Genomic DNA, 17,449 nt, shown 5'->3' with positions numbered 1-17,449 from the left:
AAATCGGATGGACAGAAAAAAAGAAAGAAAAAAAGTAAGAAAGCGAAACACCAGATGCGTATCAATTCTAGCGAACAGCGAAGGGAGATAAAAAAAGGTGGAAGGAAAGGCAATGCAAGTCCTCGTACTTAAGCGAAAGCGTTAGGTAAAAGGAGTAGTCGAAAATAGATGAAAATGAAAGTCGGCATCGTATTACAAAACTGAAAACGAAAATATAACAAACGCCATATGGAACGCCCTTTTTTGTAGGATTTCTTTCGATACATAGGTCAGTTGTTTGGGTTGTGTGGGAGAGTATGGAGAAAGGGAAGGCTAATGGGGTGCACTGGTTCACTCCCTACTCCCCCCCATTGTTCCCTCTCATTCCATTCCGACAATTCCATCTATCATCCCGCACTCAAGAATAAATCCGAGATAACTGGGTTAAGGTACTTCAACAAATGTATGAAAAGTGTAAAAAAAAAAAAAAAAAAAAAAAAAAAGAGAGAGAGAGAGAGAGAGAGAGAGAAAATTAAAAGAATGGAAAGCATTGCAGTTCTGAGAGGATGACCCAGCGCAAGAAAACTAGAAGATATAGAGGAAATAGAATGCAATGAAATGTAGAGAGACGAAAATAAGGAGAAATCAAATCAGCTCTTGTGTAGCTTTTTCACCCGTACAGCTCCTTCATACAATGCCCTATCAACGGCAGCGGCAACTGTCAGCGTTCCACCAATGACGGCACACACACCGGTTAAGAAGCCAGAGAACGTCTTCGTTCGCGCTTCGCGGTTGATCACTTTCATTGGCGAAATGTCATAGTTGACGAAGACACCGGGGATACCGCCTTGAGAGTGCAAACGCTCCTTGTGTCCCTCAGCAGCATCGTCGCCGCCGTCAATGGAACGCTTGTGCGAAGTGACAGAGTACTGGTGTGTCTCAATGCTTCCGCTGGAGCCAAAATGGACTCCTTGCTTACCCAAAGGCGTATCCCTGAGGGTGGTCTCGTGAACTGAGCTTGAAAATTCCGGAGACCATCCGAGAGGCAGATAGGAAGTAGACACGACCTTAACAAAGTACATGAAATTGTATCTGGGATCAGTAGTATGTTGCGAAGTGTTGTCCAACGGGTTGGTATGGTGGTGGTCAGTCCACTTCCAGCGGCTTGAAATCTCGTCAGGCAGCTGGGGCCCAAAGCGCAGCTGGTGGATTTTATGGGCCATGTAGTGTGGAACTGGGGTATGGTAGTAAGTGTCCAGGTCATGGGCATGAAGGTTGCCGTTTGAGAAGCTGCGGCCTGGAGCGATATGGAAATTGCCAATAACTTTATTAACGCGAAGCACCCCTTCAATGCGGCATCCTTCATTTCTCTGCGCATCTAGGTTTTTGCTATATCCCTCTCGTTCGCACTGCTCGACGTTTTCTCCGCGTCCGAACGCCCAACTCTGGGATGCGTACGCCTCTCTAACTTCTTCGCAGGTAGAACAACATCCTGGTTTTGTCGCATGAGGTGGTGGAGGAGCTCCGTAGCATGGACCGCAGTAATCTGGGTCAAGGTGTTTGGCAGCGTCTGTTTGAGTGTGCCTGTATGCCATGCCATATTAGCAATGCCGATTGAATATGCGGAAGAACTACCAAAAAAAAAAAAAGACTCACAAAACCAACGCAGTAGTATCGATAACGTGACCTCCCTCTGATTCAGGGGCTAGGCGCACTTTCGAGATACCGTGAATGACCCCGGATTGCATCTCGCCGGAAACATCCATCACATCTAGAGTGAGGAGCTCACAGGGCAGATGTGGGAAGGTGATATTCAAGTGTATTTCCATTCTCTCCCCTAGCACGAACGGCTTAGCTGTGCGCCTGCACAATGCTCTTGAATGTCCCGATAAAAGAAGACATACCTCTCCCCTTGTCAACAACCAACTCCGGCAGTACTACTATACGTCTATACTCATACCACTCACCCCATATAAGGAATGATATAACAAACAGCGCAACAATTGTGACCAGCCCCCCTGATCTAGTGCGTATCCGTGCATCTTCGACAGTTTTTGTAAAAGCATCTAGTCGCGCAAACCGTGATTTTGGAGCCATTGTATCAGGAACAGGGTATCTAATCAATCGCAAGCGCTCAAAGACTTGAGGGCGGCAGGAGGGAGTAGAGAGCTAGTACTCCGTAGAAGTTTGCCCAAGGTGGCTCCTCAAAAATAGATCATTCGATAGACCTTGGTTGTTCTAGAGCATCTGATACAGACAGAGACCATCAGCCAGTGCCGCGCTAGAATTAACTACGTAAAAAACGGAACAAAAAACAATCGAGATCGTGAACCTTCTCGGCGGAAAGGACACCTTTCAAGATAGACCGGCACTCCTGATTGGCCAAGGTCCTGCAGCCAGCCTAACCTAAATTGGTCTTATCATGTGATATGTGATCGCGCTTGGAATTTCCGAAATAAGCGATAGACGCCCTTCAGCGCTCTCTTCGCTCAAATCAGCCTCCACATATCCCACCTCAACTCTACTGCCTGTCTAGGCTGTCGCCCTCGATCGCAGCCATAGACACCGGAAACCTATATTATTTCCCATTCTCTCTCTTTCCTTTTCCAGTGAGCCTCCACTGTTTCCTTAAGCTTGCCACTCGACGAGATTATTTCTCGCTGCATGCACGCCTAGCAGACTACCTCCTGTTGAGGGGCGACCATCGGACCCCCTTATATCCTCTCCAGGTCTCGCTATACCCACCCTACCCACCCTTACTTCCTTACGTCCCTCCAGTGTACATTTAAAGTTTTCCTCTTGCACAATGAATGGCTCGAAAGGCTCGAAAGGCTCTCGTAGCCACACTGGAACTCCAGATCGGGGGGGTATTCGCAAACGAGGTACCACTGCTCGAATCGATCGAGATGGCGACCTGGACATGGATGGTGCGGGATCTGGGAGGGGTCGAGGAGGAAAACGTATGCGTAGTGATCCTGGCCGAATCGCGGTAGCTGGCAGTTTCGGTCAAGGGAGAGACGCGAGGAGGCAACCGGACAAAGATAGAACTTTAGATGCTCTGCAAAAAGCCATCTTTAGCAACGCATCTTCTCAGGCAAATATCAGGCAGGGACGCCCTCGGACCCAAGAGAAAGGGTTGGTTCAAATGACCGTGCGTGGATGGAAGCAAAGCAGAGCGGCTTCCAATCCGGATGGCGGTATTGAGAGCCTCATTTCGTTCCTCGAGAAGAAAGCCCTTCCTCCACACCACGATACCGCGTCCCACTCGCGATTGAAAATTTCCAAGGTATGTGTAAGATCACCTTCTGGCGGTCTCCGACGTATTCGCAGAAATATCCTCCCTGGGTTGTTTATCGTCCCCGCGCCAATATCCCAGACCGACGATTGAAACTGTCGAGTTATGTCCCAAAACCGTTAGATACCTACAGTTTCAAGGTTATTAAGCCTTGCTAATGTTAACTAGTCACGGGTCGAAGGTGATGCTTTTGTTATATCAGTTCGTCCGGAACAGGTGCCATGGGTTTTACGAATCAACGGCTTCAGTTTCGTAGGACAGCCACTCACGATTGAAGAATATCGGGACTCCGATTTTGGCCGTGCACAAACGCAAACAATCTCACAGACCACCCTCGATACAAAAGCTAAAATGACGGCTTTCCTGGGGAAGCGATATTCTGAGCCACAGAAACTTCTAGACCTCTCGCATCTCGGTACTGATCCGGATCTTCTCGCAATGGGCATGTTCGACACCACGACTACTGAATCGAAATTTTTCCCCGCTCTCATGAAAATATGTGAACTCACATTTGGCTCTCTGGATAAACGAAGAGACCTAGTCCAGAGTGTTACTCTGACTCAGAACAAATTACCCAATGTTTCCTCCATAACCACGCTGTCACAAACGTTCCCGGAGCTAAAGAACCTCGATTTATCGAACAATCAGATTAAGGACATCCAAGGTCTACTGGCTTGGAGGTGGAAATTTAGAGAGCTTGATTTCCTCGATCTTACGGGAAATCCAATTAGTGCCGAACCAAACTTCAAAGAGACCATGCTTAAATGGTATCCAAAGCTCAGAACGCTGAATCAGATTCAAGTTCGAACAGCGGAAGAAATAGCTGCGCAACGAAAAACTCCTATTCCGATTCAACCAGCTCGTTTCCAAGACGAATCCCAAATCGCTGAAAATTTTATAAAAGGTTTCTTCAGTGGATTTGATAACGATCGAAGTGATCTCGCGAGAGGTTTTTACGATGCAAGATCAACGTTTACGTTAAGCGTCAACCCAGGCGCTCCACGGGGATTGCAAGGGAACGGCGTTGCAGGATGGGATTCTTACATCAGAAAGAGCAGAAATCTCATGAAGGTCAATTACCTTCCTGCTAGAATGGCTAGGACTTTTGTTGGTACTGATAAAATCCGCGACGTATGGAACTCGTTACCGAAAACGAAGCATCCTGATATTATTTCAAATCCACAAGATTGGCTAATAGAATGCCATCCCATTCCTGGACTTCCCGATCCCATTGGTCAGAGCGCCACAGGTGTTGGCGGTCTGCTTATCACCGTCCATGGAAAATTTGAGGAACTCGACGGGCCTTCTCCGTCAAACAAAGCCCAAATGCGGAGTTTCGACCGAACTTTCATCCTAGGACCAGGAGGTGGAGTTGGTGGTTTACGAGTTGTTAACGACATGCTCCTTTTGAGAGCCTTTGGAGGATCCGAAGCATTTGTACCAGAGATTGAACAATCCCTTGCGAACCCTATCGTCCTGCCACCGACTCAGACACCCGTTCCGACGCCACAGCAAGTCCACCCTGAAGCGAAGGATGGGTTCGGATTACCAGCACCTGGTAAAACGGAAGATCAGGTCCGGAAGGAACAAATTGTTCTAGAGACCAGCTTCCGAACGAAGATGACATTGGCTTTTTCGGAGATGGCTCTCTCTGGTAACAATTGGGACATGCAGGCAGCTTTGAAAAACTTTGAAGAATTGAAGGTATTTCGCACCCACATATTGTGCAAAACGATTTAGATACGGGCCTTGATGCTAACCGAAAGCTCTGTACAGGTTCAAGGAAAGCTCCCTCCAGATGCATTCTTGCCTGGAGCATAAAGGGAAACTCTTCGCGGGATTTTTGATGCACTCAATAATGTTGAACATCGACAATGGCTTCTACTTCTCACTACATCGGCTGTTTTAAATAAGTCATCCAATGGATTGATAAGATACCTTCGAAAATTCAGGAAACTAGAGGAAATGAAAAATTGTTATGGAAATTGTTATTGTCGGAACAAGTTGCCAGCTCTACTAGTTCAGTTGACACGGGCGGCAACGGTAAAGGCATTGGTTGTTTATTTCATGTTTCCATGCCTGATGCAGAGACGTTTGTTTATTCTAGGGACTTCAGTTTACTTTTTACTTTTGGTTGTTCTGCTTCTTGTTCTAGGAGGCCAGGCGCAGGATCAGCTTGCCACCACTGCAGGGTATAGTTGTATCACATGGATCAGATAGACGAGGAATCAAAGGAATTATTTCCCTCACATTTCAAACATCGTACCTCGTATCTTATATCTTAGGGTGTAACGAAATTTCATTATTTAAATGGATTAATATCGCTAACTTTTAAGGGGTCCTGGGCAGCCCGGGTCCATATAGGGTCACGTGTGTCACCAACGCGACGACATCGAGATTGAACGACCAGACGTGGAAAACAGACCAATAGCAAAGCTTGAAAGACCATCAATCCCTACTCATGGCCTCTAAAAACTAAACATCTCTTACATACACCCAGCAGCAAGCTCATGTTAGCAGGGTGAACTGCATTATGGGTCAGTTGCGACATCCAACTCATTCGAATGTCAGCCACCGCATTCATGACAGGCAACGGCGTATCCAACCCCGATCCACTGGATGGAGGCAAGCTCCCAATAGCTGACTGAACCTCACATACTAAGCTGACAGTTTCTCTATAGCCGACTATGACCCAATCGACCATCTTAATGCTATATTTTCCCATCCCTCCGCACTCGCTTCTGTGTCCAAAACATCCGACGCGCTCCAGGCATACCAGGAAGAGCTTGACAATGACATCGCCTCGCTTGCTGAACAGCAAGCCGCTTCCAATGCGGAAAGCGTGCAAAGAATACAACATGCGAAAGCGGACATGACAGAACTATTCAAGAAAATCGAGGATGTTCGTGAGCGGGCTTTGAAGACGGAGCAGGCCATCACCGAGATGACAGCGGAGATCAAACAGCTAGACAATGCGAAGAAGAACCTAATTCTGTCAATGACGGCGCTGAAGAGGTTACAGATGCTTACAACTGCCTACGAGCAACTGAAAGCCTTGAGCAAGTCGCGACAATATCGGGACTGTGCCCAGCTCCTGGCCGCTGTGATCCAGCTTATGGCCCATTTTAAGACTTATCGTTCCATCGACCAGATCGCCACCCTGAGCCGGAATGTGGCTGATATACAACGAGAGTTACTAGAGCAGGTTTGTGAGGACTTCGAACTTATTTTTGCGAGAGGCGAGATCCCGCAAAGGAAAAGTGTACTGGCTGAGGGATGCTTGGTTATGGAGGCCCTGGGAGACATGGCTAAATCGAGATTAATAACCTGGTATTGCAATACACAACTAAGGGAATATCGTCAAGTGTTTCGCGGAAATGAGGAGGCAGGATCTTTGGATAATATCTCCAGGAGATACTCTTGGTTCAGGAGGATGCTAAAGACGTATGACGAAGAGCATGCGTCGATTTTCCCACCTTCATGGAAAGTATGTGAAATTCTGGCAAATGTCTTCTGTGAAGGGACGAGGGAAGATTTCAAAGGAATCCTATCTCGATCGGTTCAGAATGGACAAACGCTAGACGTTAACCTTCTCCTCTCCTGTCTTCAAGAAACCCTCGATTTTGAACAGTCTCTTGACAAGCGATTCACCTCAGCTTCTCGTACGTCTACTGATACGTTTACTTCAATCGATGCTCCCATTTTCGGCCAGTCAATATCTGAAGCGTTTGAACCCTACCTCAGCGTGTGGATCGAAGCTCAAGATAAACAGTTAGCGTCTCTCATACCGAAATATCGGCAGCAACCAATAAGGCCACCAGATGAGGACTTTACGTCACGACTTGTTATACCGTCTTCCACTGATCTGTTCACTTTCTATCGGCATTCCCTCGCTCAATGTGCCAAATTATCTACTGGGGCAAGCTTATCGGAGCTGTCGAAACTATTTGCGAAATACTTGGATCAATATGCGCAACAGGTGCTTTTGTATTTCGTCACCGAGCGCGCGAGTGGACAGACTCCCTCTAAAATTCCGTCGCTGGAGGACCTTATCCTGGTCTTAAATACTGCTGATTATTGCTTCTCGACCTGTAACCAGCTGGAAGAGAAAATCAAGAGTCGAATTGACGAGAGTTTCAAGCAGAATATCGACCTACAAAACCAAGCAGATGCTTTCATGGGGGTTGCCAGTTCAACCGTTCGCGGGCTGGTCCGGATAGTCGAGGTTGAATTGGAACCCTCATGGAAGGAAATGCGTAATACAAGCTGGAACAGATTAGAAACCGTCAGTGACCAGAGCTCCTTTGTCGCAATATTGTTAAGCAATGCCAAATCCAAATCTAAGGAAATTCTGGAAATGCTGCACAAACAACAATATGCACGAGCGTTTGCGGATAATCTCGTAGAGTATCTCTCAAGCAACTACATCGCCAATATCTTCCAATGCAGACCAGTCTCAGAGACGGGTGCTGAGCAGGTAGAGATGACCCTTTCCAATCACATCGCCAACAAAATTCCAACGTTAGCTAACAAATATTGCAGATGCTCCTTGATGCGTACACAATAAAAAGCGGAATTGCCACTATTCTCTCACCGCCACCAGCTGGGTTCACGAAGCGGCTAAACACATCCTTCCAAAAAGTAGACTCCCTTCTCAAAACTCTCCAGGTCCGCGCCTCGCCGCCAGAAGCCTTAGTTCAGGCGTATCTAATCCACATCGCCGATCGAAGTGACTCAAACTTCCGCAAAATTCTCGAAACAAAAGGGATCCGAAGTAAACAGGAACAAAACCACCTGGTGGAACTGTTTCAAATCCACAAAACGTCTGATCGCCACGCACCAAACTTACAACAATGCAATCCTCTCGTTGCGCAGTTACAGCCCGCAACCTCATCCACCACCGCCCCTGCCACCTCCTCTGTATCTCAGGGGCTTGGCCTGAGCCACCTTGGCGGCGCTGCCACCAGCTCTCTTGCAACAGGTACTCTTCCGGCCCGATTCGATGCGTCGAGCCTAGGTTCTGCACTCATATCCGCAGCCAGGGATGGGGTAGATCGACTCGGAACCCCTCTTGTTGGTAGTCATGCCTCTGGAGGCGCGGGAATAACTTCGGGAGCCTCCCCGCTTCCCGGAGGAGGTTCTTCAGCTGCTGCCAGTTCAGGTAACTCAGGGCAGCGCGGAGACAGTATGGAAGGCGCCGGACTAGGATCTACTAATCTTAATGAAAATCTTAAAAATCTTGGGAAGTTCCTCCGCAGGGATTTGGGAGGGTTGGGTGGGCGGTTTGGCAGGGGTGGAGATGAAGGTGGGGGGAAGTAGATGGGAAAAGGGAAGTGGACTGGAGACGGTGGTTAACTTGATTCATAAGCCTGGCCTTTTTCCCTGTGATATTGACTATTATAATTTTCTGACGAAATGTGGAGAAAAGAATTGTATTGTATAGGCAAATGGGAACAATAGCATCTGTCACTTGAGATTTCAATCAGGCCTCATGCTCAGGCTCATTCAAGATTTGGTATTATAGTTAAATCGTTATGCCGTTGCCAAGCTCTCCTGATTAGACGTCTTGACGCGCGGGACGCAAACCTTCACCTGTATGTCAATATTAAGTTGAACGATGAAAAGAGTCAGGTATGAGCGTAAATATTTCATAATCATCGATTCTACTCCCCAGCTAAATTCCGAAGAATCCATCAGAAGATAAACCCGCGTACTTGAAAGTGTAATTTGATTTGCACTGATTGGCTACTAAAGGGAATTCAGACCAAACATAAACTTATGAAATGGAAATCAGGGCGGAAGAGATTTGCTATCTGCGGACACTGGTTGGTTAACCAGCCTTCTGCAGATGAAACTACACAGGTTTGTAAAATACATATCCTTTGAACTAGCATGAGTAGAGGTTTACGTGAGGGTCACACCCCATACGGTGACCTAATTCTATACTGGCCAAAGGACAGAATCTACGAAGATCAGATAGGGGCCGGGCGACTGAAGTTGGGCGAGTAAACCAGTGAAGGTAAAGCCTAAACTTAGAGAAACGAGGAAAACCTAATTTTGATTAGCTTCTTGGACCAAGGAAACGAAATGGGCACGGAATAAATCAAGGTATAAGTGTAGCGTCATTAAAAAATTAGAGTGTTGTTGCTGTTTTGTGATCTTCACGGAAACCAAATGGGAGAGAAGGAGGCTCGGGAGGAACGTTCCCTCTCCCCCAGTTAGCAAAAGCTCAGGGTTAAAAAGATTTAATCATTCGCCAGGGATGGGCTGAGGTTGAGGGGGGTTGGTATGCAGTTGCGTACTTGAGAAGACATCGAGGGAAGATTTGGGAGATTGGAGAATGTTTACCATTTATGAGAGGTTGTCCTGCGAATTTGTTATGGAAGCAAAAATTAGGGCGCAAAATGAAGTTAGTGTCAACAAAATAAATTTTTCGCTTTTTCGTTTCGATTACACAAGACGTAACGGCCATAGATATACTACATTCGTTATCCATTTAACCGAAAAGGTCACCGAATCCTAGACATATGGTCAGTATCCACACGAACTTGGAAATGAGGGTGGAGTTTTTATATCAGGGTGTACATACCTTCCTCTCCACTCTCCTCAGCTTCTGATTCCTCCTTGGCAGCCTCCTTGGTCTCCTCTGCCTTTGTTTCTGCTGCAGCAGCAGCTGGAGCAGCAGCAGCATATGCTTCGGGATTGGCAATGCGATCTTTGAGGGTATCAACCTCGCTCCAACCATATTCGGTCTCGAGGGCAATCGCAATCAAGTTCTTGTAGGAGTTGACCAGAGAGTGCATGACGGATGGCAAAGTTGGGAAGTTGGTAGCCAGAGAGATGGCGGTGATGGTACGTATGGCAGACTGGAGTTTGGCCAAGAGCTGCTCCTCACTGACATCCAGAACCTCAGGGCTGAAAGTCTGACCCTCATCGTAGATCTGGGCAACAGTCATACCGTACGTGAAGGGAGAGATGTTCAACATGTTGAGGAGGGTGGCTTCGGAAGCACCGACTTTTGAGCCAGCTTCAACGAGCTTCAGATCGGTGGTAATTTCAATGGTACCACGAGCAATCTTGGTGGGGACACCGAGAGCCTGGAAGAAAGAGGTTTTACCGGGTTCCATACCGGTGTTACCGGCGGGGACGTAAACATCGAGAGGGGCGATGGCACCGGCACGAGCAGGAGCAGCAATTCTGTTGGACACAACCTTCTGTCTGACCTCATTCAGGTCCGCGTTGGTGAAGATGAAGCCAACGTTGCCCTTGACATGAGGCAAGATACGCTCATATTCCGGGTTGTCGACGACGAAGCCTTTGATGGCACGACGAACCTGCAATTGGCAAAAAAAGATTGTCAGCAATCCGCCGTTAGAGGTCGTTTGATCTTGCTTAACACACCATGGTATTTTTTCCCATGAGAACAACCGCCTCGCCTCTCAGGCTGTGGCGGATCTCGTGCATCTGCTGGGAGCTGACATTATCGACATTGACGATGAGAATCGAGCGATACTCATCCAGCAGTCCCTTCAGTTTCTCGAAGTATTGGGTTTTGCTCGCGGTCTTGCCCCCCATGTCTTCTTGTTTAGTTGAAGATAGGATATTTAAGGGCAATATAATAAATTGCTGGTAGGAATTGGAGAGATGCGGTTGCGGATTGGTGGTCGTTTGGTCTTTTCTTCGGGATTTTGATGTTCGGAACTTTGTTCTTGTGGATTCGGCTAACGAGGGCCAAGACGTGGTCACGTGAATTTTGATCTGATAAGGGTCAATCCTTCGAACTTCGATTATTTCATCCGTATATTAGGTACGGAGGCATATTCTGAATTTAATTCATATATACGGAGTTCTTTTTCTCATATCATCTTTTTAATACTATTATTGTCTCCGTTTAAGTCATATTTTCCACATTGAACTTCTAAGAATTGGGGCAATTTTACTTCAGCTCGCCAAGACTCGATCTCAGTGCCGCAACTGCGGTAACAAACTAACTGCTGTAGTTAGTGATGTAAAAATTATAGTTAACGAACGCTCGCTCCTACATATTTAACAGATGCGGCACCAATTAAAAACATACATATTTTTTCATAATCCAATTACCGCATCATGGGCTTCCAACATCCATTCCAATGCGTAAAATGCCTTGAACAGTCGGGCCCACCAGCGAAAAGTTTTCTTGTTGCCGCTGCTGGTCCCAGGCTATACGTCCTGGACCGCAGAACAGGGAATCGGCTATCAGTCTGGCCTTCACCTGTAGTACCAGAGACCAAGGGCATGTATGCAGAAAGCTCTGATTCCCCCGGTCGTGGCGGAGCTGAGAGCAGTGAACCTCCAGAGAAGAAGCGGAAACTATCTCGAACTCCCTCAGAAAACAGCCTTGGAGTTGGGGGGAATGAAGAATTCAATACCAAAACCAATGGGCCAGACAAAATGCAAGACTCGAAGCTGGCATGGTCGACAATCCCGATCGTGACACCTTCGAAGTCTGGTAAATATATCGTTGCCGTTACCGCAGAGGATAAGTTTATACGAGTCTTTACGGTTGAGGCAAATGGAGTTCTCTCCCAGTTAAGCGAACGGTATGCGTTAATATAGAGAAATAAACACTATTTCAGAAAAGAAAAGAAAATGATTAATAAGGTATGCTAACAAGAAATGTAGATGTATGCCCAAACGGCCATGCGCAGTCGTTCTATCACCTGATGAATCCACGATCCTATGCGGAGACAAATTCGGAGATGTCTACTCTTTGCCATTATTCCCTAGGAATGACTACAAACCACATCCCAAGAAAAGTTCCCAGGCGTCACATCCAGCCCAGCCGTCTGCTTCAGCACTCACTGTCCATACAAAGCGAAATTTACAGGCGCTCGAACAGCAGCTAAAACGTGGCGCGACCATATCTGAGAAAATCGGACCTCTCTTTGAACTCAAACTCCTTCTAGGGCATGTGTCTATGCTCACTGATGTCGCATACGTGAATTTAAGCACAGACGCTGAATCCACTGTTCCCCATCCGTACATAATAACGGCGGATCGAGATGAGCATATTCGCGTTTCCAGGGGGCCCCCTCAGACTCATGTAATTCAGAGCTATTGCCTGGGTCATACGGCTTTCGTGAGCAAATTATGCGTCTTGCCATGGAATACCTCGACTCTGATTTCGGGTGGGGGCGACGATTATCTTCTAGTGTGGCGCTGGGCGAAAGGTGAACTTGTGCAAAAGGTTCGAATTCCTTTAGATGGTGATGACATGGTAGCCTCGAAAGCGGACTCCAGTGATAAAAGAGCAGAGAATATCTCTGCATCCGAAGTGGCTGTGAATGGGATTTGGCCAGTATCGTTTGCAGAGAAGGAGTCGTTGCGAAACAAGACACCGGGTGTGGTTATCGTTACTTTGGAGGGGTAAGCAATCGGCAATTAGTCTGCCTACTTATGCACTCCTAGATGCTAACGTCCTCTACACTAGGATTCCAAAACTCTTTCCATTTACTGTTAGCCTTGACGGTAAGATGGTCGCGCAGAGCCCCGTTGGTCTCTCTGGTAATGCACTTGGGGTTACATCCCTCGATAACGCAGGAAACATCATTGTAGCAGTTGACAATGTCCACGAACCCGGGTCGGTAAATGACCAACGCAAATCTCCCGACCCGTTGACGCGGCTCATTCAGGCATTTTCTGTTGTAGAAGAGCAGGGAACTATGAAATGGACGGAGGTTGATACCTCCATGGTAAATACGGTCAACGGACTGGGAACATTTGAACTACCTACGTCTGAAGAGGAAAAGGAGATGAAGAAACTTGCACAGGCCTTCACTGCTACACTATATAGTTTTGGGAACTTGCGGAAATGGGGGAAGGGAGATGATGAATGAATTCAAAGTGAATTCCGGGGCTGCGTTGCGTAGGGTGTCCCTTAACTCTATTAATGCGTTCTGCATATATTCGGAATTGATGTAAACTCTTCATGTCTCGAGACAAGGAGTGGAAGTTCACGGGAAGTCGAAGCATAGCAATTCAAAACTCTTCCCCAAGGTTATGAAAAATTACCAATACTTAAGTCACGGTAGTAATTTTAAGAATTAATACGCTCCCGAACCACTCAATTTGCTCTGGGTTAATTAAATAAATATATATATATATACTTAAGCAAGTAGGTAAGCAAGTGAAAAAAATAAGAAAATAAACACAATAGATATTGGATGTGGGATGTCTGCTCTCGAACTCGACAATTTCCATCCCAGTCGAGATTTCGTCATATTTTATTTTCTCTGTGAAGTTCAAGTTCTTCTCGAAACAACCAACCACCAACCTCCCCGTCATCATGTCGCCTCAATTCGAACCCCTTCAAAACGACCTTTTACTGAGAGCCGCACGAGGTATATTATTTGCTCAATTAGTATCTTTCCGCTTAAAATCATATATCTAATTAATGCTTTTGCTGTGTAGGCGAGAAGATCGAACGCCCTCCAATATGGGTTATGCGGCAAGGTATGTCTGTCGACTTGCCCATGTCGTCCTCAAAAGAAAGAAAGAAAGAAATCACACAGAAAATAGAAGCTTAATAAGATTTACAATCAAAAATAAAAATGCCCAAAGCAATTACTCTCTCTAACTCAAATCTCCCCTTTCTTCCCCCAAAACAGCCGGGCGCTACCTCCCCGAATACCACAAAGTAAAAGGCCAACATGACTTCTTCGCATGCTGTCGCTCCCCCGAAATCGCCTCAACCCTCACCCTACAGCCCGTAGAGCGCTACTCAGGCCTCATCGACGCCGCCATCATCTTCTCGGACATCCTCGTCGTCCCCCAAGCAATGGGCATGACCGTCGAGATGATCGATAAAAAGGGCCCCAGCTTCCCCTCACCCCTGAAAACCCCCTCCGACCCTCAATACCAACAGCTCCTCGACAAACAAATCGACGTCGCCAAGGAGCTCGACTACGTCTACAAAGCCATCACGCTGACAAGACAGAAGCTGAAGGGCCGCGTGCCGCTGATTGGCTTCTGCGGCTCACCGTGGACGTTGCTGTGCTACATGGTCGAGGGAGGCGGGAGTAAGATGTTCATCCAGTCCAAGACGTGGGTGTATCGGTACCCGGCGGCATCCAAGGTGCTGCTGCAGAAGATAGCAGAGATCTGTGTTGAGCATCTGGCGCTGCAGGTTGAGGCGGGGGCGCAGCTGGTGCAAGTATTCGACTCGTGGGCGGGGGAATTGTCGCCTGCATCCTTTGCGGAGTTCTCGCTGCCGTATCTGCGCTATATCTCTGTTCATTTGCCGAAGAGGTTAGCGGAGATGGGCCAGGAGCGCGTGCCCATGACTGTCTTTGCTAAAGGGGCGTGGTATGCGCTGGATGTGCTCTGTGAGTCTGGGTATGATGTTGTGAGCTTGGATTGGTTGCAAGACCCTGCTGAGGCGGTCAAAGTTGCAAAGGGGAGGGTTACGTTGCAGGGCAATGCGGATCCCGGGTGCTTGTATGGTTCTCGCGAGGCGATTACTGCCGTTGTGGAGAATATGGTGAAGGGCTTTTGGGATGGGAGGCGCCAGGGGTGGATTGCGAATCTGGGGCATGGTATGTAAAAAGCAGAGTTTACCTTAATCATTGTATTGGTGCTAATATCCGTGGAATACAGGTGTTACTCCTTTTGTCGACCCAGAAGATCTGAAGTTTTACTTCCAGGAAATTCATCGGTTAACGGCTGCGTGAAATGGAATCAGTCTAGGGTCTCAGTCTGGTATCAAGATATGTTATTCAACAACCGTGAAAGCAACAGCAAAGTATATACAGTGTACAAATATGGCCAACATTTAACCATTCCAAACCCGTCTCCTCTACTCCATGTATACCAAACCAATCCTCTTTCTAACCATTCCTCCTATTCCCACCTTCTACACCCCAATAACGATTTTTTTTAAAAAAAAAAGAAAAGAAAAAGAAAGAAAGACTCACCATATCTCCGCTTCTCTCCAATAAACTTCCGCATCAAGTCTTTCCATTCCCTTTCATCCAAGACAACAACTTCAACGCTAGTTACGGCTCAACAGATACTACTCGCCGCCCGTGAACATAGCGTTCTCCCCAATCACGATGCGCTTCATTCTATACAGCACACAAGCCCCCGTGCACATGTCACAAGGAGATAACGCAGTATACATCGTAACTCCAACATGGACAGAGGCGGGCAAGCGGCCGGAGTTTTCAAATGCGGGATATCTCAGCCTATGGTTGAATATGCTTTAGCTTGGAAAAATGTGAGCCGATCCATGTGTTTATATATGCTAATGAAATTGTATCTACAAAGATGACTGGGCTGAATGAACGTACGAGGAAGACTTGGGAAAAAAAAGAAAAGAAAAACGCCAAAATATTCTATTTTAAAACTGACATGCAATAGAGCGCTCCCCTTTTGCACGCGCATGTTCCGTCCCTGCCCAAGAATCTTGCCGTCACTGGAGACCGAACAGGCACCGACAGGTACGCTCCCTTCAGCTAAGCCCTTCCTAAACTTCTTCCAAGGCAGCAATGAAGCCGCGATCTTGGGCAGAATTTTTTTTTTTTTTTTTTTTTTTTTTTAAACCCTCTGGGTGGAGATTTTCTTTTGGGGTTCTATATTGACAGCGGAACGGGGGTTTGAGGGGTAAGATATGAATTTTATAGGAATATGAAAGATCAAATTTGTTCTCATATTTACTCTCTTTGTTTCTGTTAGCTCCCTTGCATTTGGTTCCAAGTATCAGCTGTTCCGCAACGTTGCGCCCGTACGTCAATATCCCAATGTCCCATTATCCCCAATATCGCAGCTGGCAAGGCCAAGGCTAATTTTGCCCTGTGAGGCTAAAGGCAACCACAACCTTTTTTTTGTGCACTACGGTCTCGGATATTAGATAATCCGCGGGTCTAGTAACTAACTAGTTAGTTAATGATCCATCCAAGGGATTACTTAATTAGTGGTAGAACGGAGTAATTAAGTTAATATAGAACTGATTAAGGAGAATATGGGAGATCAATTTCGAGTGATGTTTATCTCCCTTCCATTTCCGCAAGGTTATTTCGGTTTCCTCTTTTTGAATTATTTTTTTATTTTTTTGCGAACCGAGTATATTTTAACTATGAACCCAATTACTAGAACGTTCTCTGCATCTCGCCCTTGGTAAATGAATCGATGATGAATCCAAGGGCGTCGTCGCAGGGTCACAGGGGATGGCGATGGAAGGCGACAGAAACGCGTAGATCAGGCGGATTCCAGCAGTAAAACCGCGATGGAAGCAGCGATGGAAACGCTTAGAAAGAACCGGAATCACTACAGAAACCGCGCTAAACCGCATACAGCACTTCGGCTTGCCCGCATACGGTAAGGTTCTGTTTTGCCGGTTCTAAGAATGTAATTGATGTGTTCCATGAATTTTTCAAATGTACCGCGGATGTTATTTCTCGGAGCTGTAGCCTTGTTACTCGGGAAGACATGCCTTGGAAGAGAATCATCTAGTAACTTTCATTTGGGGCGTATCATTCCAAGGATCGTTGGCTGATTAATATCCTGTGCGTATGAATGCAAGATTGGAAATATATTATACATATAAAAAGAAAGAAAGAGAGAGAGAGAGAGAGAGAGAGAGGAATAACAATAATAGAGTGTTTGCTCTATGTTGTGTAACTTGTGTTGTCTCTGATTTAATCTAAGGTACTTCAGGGATACCTTTTAACTGAGTCAGAATTGCCAAGTCGGGTTTTTGTTACTAAAGACCATCTCGAAAAGCAGCCTTGTTACCAGTCAAATACGCAAATACACAGAGCACAACAATACAACAAATACGCGGTTCCGCTCTGGGGAAGCTTTTTTTTTTGCCTTTGCCTTTTGCCATTATTTTATTTTAGTCGTCCTCACTCACCTCATGGTCTTTTTCGATCCAACCTCACAACATCAACCTATCCATCCGCCTTTATTGCCTGCCCTTCCCTTTTCCTCCACACTATACTCTGACCCTCTTGAGCTATTTGCGCTCTGTGGCCGTTCTTAAAAACCCCCTTTGCCAACTCCGGGTCACATGCCATTTACTGTCGAGATACCCTTTTGACTCTTCATTCTCCAGTAATCATCACCTCTGATTAACCGATTGCCTGCCTACCTTCGACCGTCCAATTCGTCGACTTCCTAGCGAGATTAAAACCGCAC

General features: G+C 46.6%; 7 protein-coding genes across 7 annotated transcripts; 5 read left to right on the top strand and 2 right to left on the bottom strand.

Annotated features, from left to right (window-relative positions):
* Positions 1 to 629: 629 nt before the first annotated feature.
* On the bottom strand, positions 630 to 2,076 carry PAAG_00804 (endoplasmic reticulum-Golgi intermediate compartment protein; the record flags this gene model as incomplete). Its single annotated transcript, XM_002796899.1, has 3 exons — positions 630 to 1,563; positions 1,636 to 1,816; positions 1,884 to 2,076. 3 exons carry the CDS (start codon positions 2,074 to 2,076, stop codon positions 630 to 632), a joined length of 1,308 nt encoding a protein of 435 aa, XP_002796945.1.
* Positions 2,077 to 2,785: 709 nt separating this feature from the next.
* PAAG_00803 (mRNA export factor mex67) lies at positions 2,786 to 5,095 on the top strand (the record flags this gene model as incomplete). The annotated part of the gene is made up of 3 exons (XM_015844143.1): positions 2,786 to 3,265; positions 3,443 to 4,978; positions 5,051 to 5,095. 3 exons carry the CDS (start codon positions 2,786 to 2,788, stop codon positions 5,093 to 5,095), a joined length of 2,061 nt encoding a protein of 686 aa, XP_015700924.1.
* A 712-nt stretch (positions 5,096 to 5,807) lies between these two features.
* Positions 5,808 to 8,593, top strand: PAAG_00802 (vacuolar protein sorting 53; the record flags this gene model as incomplete). Its single annotated transcript, XM_015844142.1, has 3 exons — positions 5,808 to 5,871; positions 5,956 to 7,751; positions 7,817 to 8,593. 3 exons carry the CDS (start codon positions 5,808 to 5,810, stop codon positions 8,591 to 8,593), a joined length of 2,637 nt encoding a protein of 878 aa, XP_015700923.1.
* Positions 8,594 to 9,770: 1,177 nt separating this feature from the next.
* Positions 9,771 to 10,849, bottom strand: PAAG_00801 (60S acidic ribosomal protein P0; the record flags this gene model as incomplete). Its single annotated transcript, XM_002796896.2, has 3 exons — positions 9,771 to 9,793; positions 9,864 to 10,608; positions 10,676 to 10,849. The coding sequence occupies 3 exons, from the start codon at positions 10,847 to 10,849 to the stop codon at positions 9,771 to 9,773; spliced, it is 942 nt and encodes a 313-aa protein (XP_002796942.1).
* A 531-nt stretch (positions 10,850 to 11,380) lies between these two features.
* On the top strand, positions 11,381 to 13,149 carry PAAG_00800 (hypothetical protein; the record flags this gene model as incomplete). The annotated part of the gene is made up of 3 exons (XM_002796895.2): positions 11,381 to 11,853; positions 11,936 to 12,679; positions 12,744 to 13,149. The coding sequence occupies 3 exons, from the start codon at positions 11,381 to 11,383 to the stop codon at positions 13,147 to 13,149; spliced, it is 1,623 nt and encodes a 540-aa protein (XP_002796941.1).
* Positions 13,150 to 13,598: 449 nt separating this feature from the next.
* Positions 13,599 to 14,982, top strand: PAAG_00799 (uroporphyrinogen decarboxylase; the record flags this gene model as incomplete). Its single annotated transcript, XM_002796894.2, has 4 exons — positions 13,599 to 13,653; positions 13,724 to 13,765; positions 13,921 to 14,847; positions 14,909 to 14,982. 4 exons carry the CDS (start codon positions 13,599 to 13,601, stop codon positions 14,980 to 14,982), a joined length of 1,098 nt encoding a protein of 365 aa, XP_002796940.1.
* A 461-nt stretch (positions 14,983 to 15,443) lies between these two features.
* On the top strand, positions 15,444 to 16,528 carry PAAG_00798 (hypothetical protein; the record flags this gene model as incomplete). The annotated part of the gene is made up of 2 exons (XM_015844141.1): positions 15,444 to 15,527; positions 16,403 to 16,528. 2 exons carry the CDS (start codon positions 15,444 to 15,446, stop codon positions 16,526 to 16,528), a joined length of 210 nt encoding a protein of 69 aa, XP_015700922.1.
* Positions 16,529 to 17,449: the final 921 nt, after the last annotated feature.

The sequence above is a fragment of the Paracoccidioides lutzii genome (genome assembly GCF_000150705.2).
Source record: "Paracoccidioides lutzii Pb01 unplaced genomic scaffold supercont2.2, whole genome shotgun sequence".
Lineage (NCBI taxonomy): Eukaryota > Fungi > Ascomycota > Eurotiomycetes > Onygenales > Ajellomycetaceae > Paracoccidioides > Paracoccidioides lutzii.
Note: the sequence above shows the minus strand (reverse complement) of the source record. Positions and strands in the feature narration are given on the sequence as shown.